Below are 9038 nucleotides of genomic sequence, written 5' to 3' on the forward strand. Positions count from 1 at the left end.
TCTTCGGCATCTCGTCAATAGGTTAGTGCCGGAAAATGCATAATAATAACATATAATGTGTATAAAACATGTGAGTATCATCATAAAAGTAGCATGGAACATAAGAAATTATAGATACGTTTGAGACGTATCAAACATCTGCGACGCGACAGAAACGAACGTTCGCGAACAGTAAAATACGTCGGGCCGCTGGAAATGCCCTAAGACGCGAGCGTTTCGCCTCTTTTCGTCAGTCGTCTATCCTACTCCTCGACAAGAGTAATCATAGTACACACAAACCACGGCGTAGCTGATTAGCTAGAGCTACTACCTACGTAGTACATAGCTACATATTTATAGTGTTATTCCATGGAGCCTCACTATGACTACAACTACTACGACCTCACCTACACACCAGTCACAACAACAGCAATACGGCCATGATTTTAGCCACGTCCACCCTGTAGCAGCAGCACCTCCTCTTTCCTACCACGACCAGTCTGCCTACTCGGCATACGCTGATCACTATGAGTACAACCAAACATCCTCCTCCCACATGGCCTCTTTTGCGCAGCAGCAGCAGCTTCATTTCAGCGGCGCCATTAACTACAATGAGTGCGACATGAACCAGTTCAGCGCCCTAATGGAAGCCACCTCCATCGACTCACCCTCGACTCTACAGGCATCAAGCGCCAGCTGGGAGGAGCCGAACTATGCCGTCATCCACAACAACCGCGATCTGGCCATGACACCCCACCCTATCGCCACTTCGGCGCCCTACGAGTCGTCGTCGCTGATCGGTGTGCGAAAGCGCCCGTGGGGCAAGTATTCTGCCGAGATTCGGGACTCCACACGCAACGGCGCACGGGTATGGCTCGGCACATTTGATACGCCCCACACCGCCGCCCTCACGTACGATCAGACTGCGTTCACCCTGGAGGGAATTGATTATAACCCCCCAAGTTCACCTGCCTTTGATTATACTAGATCATGAAGACGCGGGTTGCCGCGCCCGACCATCTTGTAGGAAGGATGATAAATTGTATTTGAGAATGTTTGAATAGTATAATATGTGAGAAATTAGAACAACACCTTCATCTACACGAAGGGGCATAAGTTGCAATACTTGAGTAAATTGATGCTCAGAAATGTCCACCTTAATCATCTTTCAAGCATTTCCGAAAACACCATGCCAACATTGTTCATCATTTAGAAGTAAGCAACCTTGAAGTAATGATTTATACAGAGATGGCAGTACAAAGATAGCAAGAAAGAAAATGAACTTATTATGGAAACAAGTTTTGCTACTTGAACGAATCGATCTTAGATGGGTGAACTATTTTTTGGCAACATCTAAATAAATACAGTATAAGTTCGTATGCAATAGGATGACAATTCAATCTAAAAACATTACTGAAAATAATTTCTCTCTACTATGAATGTGTGCTTAAAGAAACACATATTATCAGGATTGAATCCTAACCATTCCTCAAATTCACAACATACTGGTATTCCAAACAAAAACGAATGGCGGTGATGTCTTTGCATCATACACAAATACCATCCAGCACACCATGAAAGTGTAGAAAAAAGAAGGATAATTCAAAAGGTACAGATTTACTATTTTTTGTCCTATAACCTTTATGAGATAATCTTTGCCAAGTAATAAAAGGCACAAATGATGACTATATTATTCATAGCATCCAGGGAGAGAAAGTAATATGCATACAGGGAATCCCATATCTTACGTTGGTACATCATAAGCTAAGCTGCTGAAATATATCAGGAGTAGCAACCAATGATTTGTAACTTTTGTTGGTGAACTGCTGAAATATAAGTAGTGAGCTAGGTGATACGCACTGCATTATATATCTAAGCAGCCTATAAGCTGTCAAAACAATTTCAGACATAACCATGGGATATGCTACATTGAGTTTTTTTCCTTTTCAAATTAATCATCACGTAACAATGTAAAAATGATCATTAGTAACTGAAAAAACAAAGAGCAACAAAGAACATTCTTAAGGAGAAAAGAATAAAGCTTTTCCATGACCAAGGTAGTCCATTTTCTCCTGTATGAGAATCAACACTTTCAAGTCAAATTACTCAAATTACACAACCATGCATGATCATCTCATGAGTTGAAAACTAATGCCACCAACAATCTGCCAAACTGAAGGAACAAGAAATCCTATAATATTTCTATTGGAACATGCCTTCTTATGTTGTTATTTTATGACACGAAAGTCCTAACATTATTAAACAGAATATTAATTTTTCACCTCGGGAGACCACATATAGAATAAGAATACATTTGCTTCACTTCTCCATGTCCACCTATCCAGTTCTGCTACCTTTCCATTAATTTTCTTTCTAGCCTTTCCTAGTCTCCCTCAATATCTGAAACAATAATATTAGCGGTCAGAACCCAGCGGATCGATAGAGTAAAATAGCGCTTGGATATAAATGATGAACATAGCATCTGTCTTTTGTTTGAAACAGTTTACCGTGTGGATTTCTAATAATAACAAGCCTCTTGTTTCTGGAAATATTGGCTAGTCTCAGATTTCAGAAACATATTGTGTGGTGATCTAACAATTGAAACAAATGAAATCATGTCTTTTATCTTCCAAAAGATAAGAATGAACAATAATAGATTCTGGCTTTGGCTGTAGCGCTTGGACCAATAATCAAGATGAACGCAGTTAAAATATGAAAAGCAACTGCACAATTATTCCCTCAATTAGAAAGTCGTGACGCGATATAAGATTGAAAAAAATATATAATGACGTAAGCCCCTAATTAACATTTAAACAGTGGTGTAAGCTCCAAATTAATACTTTACTATAGCAATGAGTAATTGGACACTTAAACTGTTTGAAACAATTCTTCTCAATTAGATTGTTAGCTTTAAAACTTATATCTTCCGGTTTAAGTGGCCATGGTATTTTACATTTATATAAGTACATATACATAAAAGTGCAAATGTTTCCATTCTTGTCGCTTGAGTGAAAAAAAAAAACTTATCTCTTTGCTTTCAGTCAACTGTACTTTTGTTTCAACCCTTCACAAATATTATCTTAGTATGATTTGAAGAAAGGAGAAAAGATCAGGTGATCCCAAACTAACAGTAAACTCATAGTGGTTCCGTCCACCTTTGGTATGGAGTAGCAGCGCAAGCCATCTACTCTTTCATCACTGCAAATTAATTCGGTTGTGACTACAACTTTATAGAAACAATTTATTGGCTTAATCAACCAGACCTCTCCACAAGGATTAAAGGTCAAGCTATTTAGAACTGTGTACAATAACCAACAAATATATATATGCCCCTAGTGACCAAATGTACCTCTCGATTTTTTTATTTAAGAGTTTATCTGAGAAGATAACACACCATAGTGACGAACCACATAAGGCGAAACCCCGAGTCCCTGAAATCCCAAGTCAATGAATCTGACTACAAAAATACAAAATACTATGATATTAGTAGACCAATTATTTTCGGTGCATTCTTTCCGCTGCCTGGATCTTATCACGTCCATCAACAATATGAAGAACAAAGAATTATACATACCGATGTCAGATTTCATGCAAGAACTCCCAATTCCAGCTGCAAGAATTAACCCCCCTCCGATGTAAACCCAAAAATATCGAGAAGCGATTTCCTGTAGCATGTGGAAGAATCATAGGAGAAAAAAAAGCTAGATTAGGCGAGGGAACTGACCATCCGGCGGCCGGTGGAGAAAAGGCCCTGCTCGACGGCGAGTAGGGGAGGGAGAGCGTGAGGTCGTAGACGAGGAGTGCATGAGCGGCGCCGCGCTCGCTCATCTTCATCGCCACACGGCCGCGCCGCCTCCGTGCCGAAACACCATTGCAGTTACCGAGGAGATGAGAAGGAGGATCGACAAGACACGGCGGCGAGGGCGCAACCCAAACGTCTCGGGGGCGTGACCATGTGAGAGTCGGGAAGACAAGAAGAAGTAAGGCAGCCTGGTAAGAGGCCCTCGAGCAGCCGCCTCTTTTCGGCCCACTTCACAAGAAGACACCGAGATTGATTTTCAGAGTAGCAGCCCTCCACATTGGGCCAAGCAGGATCTAGGCTGTGGTGCGGTCAAAACGCGGGCAGCGACGCTCGGTGAGACTGGCGGGCGATCAGAACCGTTGGACGACTGGATCGGACGGGTCACGAGTTCAAAACGCTGAGAAGGCTCCTAGCTGATTGAGTTTTACTGTTAACTAATGCCCCTTTGTTGGTCTGCCTCTATGATAAGCCCCCCACTCCGGTTAACTATTGATGATTCCCCCCTTTCCCGTTGACTAGTAAGCTTGCACGTGCATTGCACGTCTCTATTTTTAAATTCAAAAAATCCTTAAAATTTCCGTTCAAATTTAAAATACATTGTATGTTAAAGCAACATCAGATACGAACATGGTTTAATGACAATTTCTAAGGTTGGAATGGAAACACAATCAAGAAGCTAAAATAAAGTTATGTTCTTAATTCAGGTTTAATGCAGACATTGTTAAAAAAAACTACTGCAATTAATATTGTGTTCAGCAAATCTTACAATTTTTACTGTGGACGTTGCAAATCGCATGTCCATGTGGTGGCGTAAGTTCTTCGGATGTCTTCCATAGAAATATGAGACCTCTAGAAATGTACACCAACACTTCTTTTCGTCATTAACATATCACAACTACACAATGTAGCAATCGAAATTACATCAAGAACTTGATGCATTTCTTAATTTGATGTTTAACAAAAAATCAAAACATTCTTAAGCCATCCATATATGAACGAGAGAAAATTGTTCCCAAACAACTTGGCATAATTTTTTATGTCCAATGAAACAAGTGTAAATTATGGCATGGAAGTAAGATGGTACAACCAACAAACTACTTACAGGTGACAGCTATGTACAAAGGCATGGATCAAAATTCACATTTCCATAATAGCATTTGGGCACATCATTGAATTTTATATTTACTACCAATTCTCATGTACAATATTCACCTCGTAGTCTCTCTTGTAATCAAGGCAGTGGATATCGGTGACCATGTGAATCCCCCTCATGAGCTGGATGTCCTCCTTCGTCCCTGTAGTGACATTAGTGGCATGAGGGAACATAAATGCACATCTCTTCGTCCGGAAAATGGCCAAAAGAACAAATGACATAGTATGAGTATTTATCCTCCAAACACAATAAAAATTTAAATGTAAGTAACAAGTTCTTCACCTAAATGGACAAATAATAGCATATCAAATTGTCGACAGCTTGTGTGACAGCCTCGGACCACAAAAACTCTAGTTAACTTAAACTCTGCTACACCAGTACCTTCACATTCACTGAAACATAAACGCTAAACTCGACTTTAGAAACACGAATGCATGGTTACTATAATTTTTTCTACGGAAATGGCTGCAAACCATGCTACCATCAAGATGCTTGATGGTGCAATGATATTAAGAGATGGATTGATATTAAAAGCTCTTGAACTGTCTGCTCATCTATAGGATACAAAAGAAATGCTTAATTGGCTGAATTTTGTGTTGGGTGTGGTTGGTATCTACAAAATCTGTTAATACCTTGCAAATTATAGCTATCTTATATTGCAGATCCTAGCTATCATGATATTGCATGCAACTCTTCAATAGTAAACCTAACAAGAACCAATTGGTCATTTATTTGCTGGGGTCAAATAGCAACGGACCTAGCTAACTTCAGTATATCATGTGCAACGATGTAATGATGTATGTACTGGCCCATGTCATGTTGGTGTTTAGAAACAAATATTTAATTCAAAGAGAATACTGGACTGTATGGTAATGAGAAGCTCAATGCTTTATCTTGGTGCTCAAATGACATCTCCTAAGTCCTCTATTGTCTTTTCCACCAAACTTTCTTCTGTCTCCACCGAGTCCCTCATTTATGTGACTTAAACTATCACCTGAGTTTACAATGAAAGTATCAGTACTTCGGTACAAGCAGAATTTCCGATATTATCCTATGCATGAATGACTCAATACGATGTAGCCTTGGCTACTGATAACATCTCAGAATTGTAGCAGCTGGTGCGAGAAGGTCTGACGCGACGACCCGCCACTACCACTGCATGTGAGGTCACGGCATCTGTTTAGCCTTGGCAACACAGAGCTTGACATCGTCTGCGGTAGCACGGCTGTCTCAAGTAAATAGCAATCATTTGCACAAAACTGAAGGACCTTGCCTTGTCATTTATAACCGTAGCACACAAGCTAAACTGCTAGTTCTTTTTACCCCAAGTTAATTACTACAATATATAAGGGAGTAAATATTACACATTCAGACTTAAGAAATTAGAGAGAAAAATGATTGCATGAACCCTCCTGGCATACCAAATATATGTTACGAAAAGTAGTGAGTGAGCATTAAATCCTTAAGAACTTCTAAACTATCCGATATCGAACTTATATTAGTTCATAGCTGAATTTCAGGCTACAATGTAAAACAGTCAAAATACAGTTCGGGATTCAGGTATTTTTCTTCTTATACTTCTACGAATGAAAAGAATTATAAATATCTTGTTTTTTTCCAAACACTTACCAGATCTTCTGGGTGAATTATATTTACGATATCATTTAATCTGAAGAACCAAATATCCATAGCTTTGTAATTACGTTCAAATCAAACATCACAAGATGTATTCTATAATAACATTCTGCAAGATCCATCACACTCAATCTGGTTCATACGTCTGTCAAAAAGAAACAGACGGTCAGAACACAAAACCAAACAAGCCAATCTGGGCTGAAACTTCGAAAATCCCACATCATGACAAGGTAAATAATAACAACCTGCAAGTTTGAGGCTGATCTCGTCCACCACCAGAGCCAGGAACATGAGCTCTGAATTCAGATCACGCAAAAAAAAACATGGTGGTGGCAGTTCTGTGAGACGGCCACATAAACGATAGTGAGGATATAGGAAAGCGAGTACCTAGCTTGGTTCCAGTGATGATGCAGAAAACTCGGACATCGTGGCATCGCTAAATCCGGACTTGTCCCATTAGCGGCGGATGAAGAGGAAAATATGCAAGTAGCCGACAGCAACAGCAGCAGGCGAGGAGGGTTTGCGACTTGACCACCGGGAAGGATTCGTGGCGGCCTCAAGGTAGTGGCGGCGAGCGCGGATGGGGAAAGCAGTGGATCATGCGTTTGTGCAGGGAGTAGACCATGGGCGGTCCAACGCGGTGGGGAGCGCAGCCCTGCGTGGCGAGGAAGCACCAGGCGGCAGGGAGCCCATTCATGGTAGGAGGAAAATATGGAGTGCAGTTACTCCCATGATTTTGGGGATGGGACGTTGAAGGGTATCGTGTTTAATTAGGAAGCGGGGCTCCGGAAGTTTCCGCCAAAACAGGGGAAGGGGTGGGGAGAACGGGGCATTCCTGTTGAGCGTGGATAGACGGCTATGATTCTATTTTCCAACGCAAATTCGTGCCTTTATAAATATAGTAGATATAGTAGAGATAGAGATAAACAGATTTGTCAACATATAACCAACAAATAGGCATAGGAAAAGACAGCAATACCCTTCGGTATAATTCTGCTCCAATGCGCGAATTCACGCCCCTTCAAATCCAGGCCTCCATGTCAATCTCATAAAATTAATTAGCACTTGGGTTCCACGAAGCAAAGGAGCTCTTGCCGCCTGTGGAAAGGGAGGCAGCAGCGGCCAGGTGCTGGCGGACGGGGGGAAGCGTTGAGGCGCATCGAAGATGGATGAGGATGGGGCAGAGCGCGAGTGGCCAAGTGCGGCTGGTGGCCTGGAGAGAATCAGAGGGGCGACAGGCTTGGGCACACCGGCCGGCGGCACGACTCGGTTTGGGTGGAAAATTTCCAGGGCGGGCGAGCATGGCCTGGGCGCAGCGGCCGGCGGCACAACTCGGTCGAGCACATCGGAAGGGAAGAAAAAATCGCGGATGGCCCAAAGCCTCGCTGCATCATAACTCACGAACAGTTGACAAGGGCAGAACTGTCGTTGCAGGATGCAATTACCCATCATATTTTTGATTAATAGCTTAATGCCGAGGTAAGCTGATAAAAGGGGGTCATTGTCACATTCCAAACCGAAGTGGGGGGCTTATGATCGAAGCACACCAACAAAGGGGCTTATGATCAAAGGAAAACCAACAGGGGGGGTTAAAATTGAATCTCCCCTTCACCCTGCGCGGCAGCGCCACCGTGCTCAACTTCCCCGTCAACCGCGTGGAGGAATCTCTCAGGCCTTGTTTGGTACTAGTGTTTCAGTGTGGATTAGTGGGAATAATACTCTAGAGTATTGGGTGAATCACACCCAATCCCCACAAAATCCCATCCCCAATCCACTAGGTAGGGGTAGAGTATTGGGGATTGAAAAAATTACACTAAAATTTGGGGAAAAAGTGGGGATTAAACTCTCTCGTACTCTAGCACCAAACATTCATTGGGGATAAGTGGGGATTTAAAGTTTGGAGCGGATTATCCCCGCTAATTCCCACTAAAACTCTAGTACCAAACAAGGCCTCAGAGGGATGGGGGATCAGCTGCGCCGACACCACTGCGGGGAAAGTGGACTCTCCTGCTCTGGCTCTCAAGCGGCGAGGAGAAAACCTAAGAACGGTGACATTGCAGCTGCGTGCGGGGATCAGCAGGGGACAGCCACGGCGGCGGTGGAGAGGAAACACAAGCTACATGCGGCAGCAACTGCCTCGTCTTCGGGCGTGCTGGAGTTGGAGGACCTGGGAGAGGACTACCTCGAGGAGATGCTCACTTTATGCGATGGATGATGGATATATATATATATGGGAAATGCTGCCTTTCCCCCGGGGGATCGTGGTGTCGTGATCGTCCGCCTCCATCTGGCCCCGCGTGTCCCTGCAGCGGTCCCACCTTATCCTGTCTCCACCGCTCGTTCTATTTCTCCTCTCTTTTCGTCTAGTCGCTCATCCCATCTTTCTCTGCTACCGCTCTTCTGTAACTACAGACGCATCGCCGCACTTCCTCTCTCGCCTGGGCGCCGCCGCCACACCGTCCTCCCTCT

At 42.9% G+C, this 9038-nt stretch overlaps 1 protein-coding gene across 1 annotated transcript; it reads left to right on the forward strand.

Annotated features, from left to right (window-relative positions):
- The first annotated feature begins 361 nt into the window (after positions 1-361).
- Positions 362-8293, forward strand: LOC124647818 (ethylene-responsive transcription factor 1B-like). Its single transcript, XM_047187689.1, has 2 exons — positions 362-905; positions 8175-8293. Exons 1-2 carry the CDS (start codon positions 362-364, stop codon positions 8291-8293), a joined length of 663 nt encoding a protein of 220 aa, XP_047043645.1.
- Positions 8294-9038: the final 745 nt, after the last annotated feature.

The sequence above is a fragment of the Lolium rigidum genome, chromosome 1 (assembly GCF_022539505.1).
Source record: "Lolium rigidum isolate FL_2022 chromosome 1, APGP_CSIRO_Lrig_0.1, whole genome shotgun sequence".
Classification (NCBI taxonomy): Eukaryota; Viridiplantae; Streptophyta; class Magnoliopsida; order Poales; family Poaceae; genus Lolium; species Lolium rigidum.

Coding starts and splice junctions, on each gene's coding strand:
- LOC124647818 (XM_047187689.1), top strand. CDS start 362: ATGACTACAACTACTACGACCTCACCTACACACCAGTCACAACAACAG. Junction 906..8,174: donor CCTCACGTACGATCAGACTG/CGTTCACCCTGG, acceptor AATTGAATCTCC/CCTTCACCCTGCGCGGCAGC.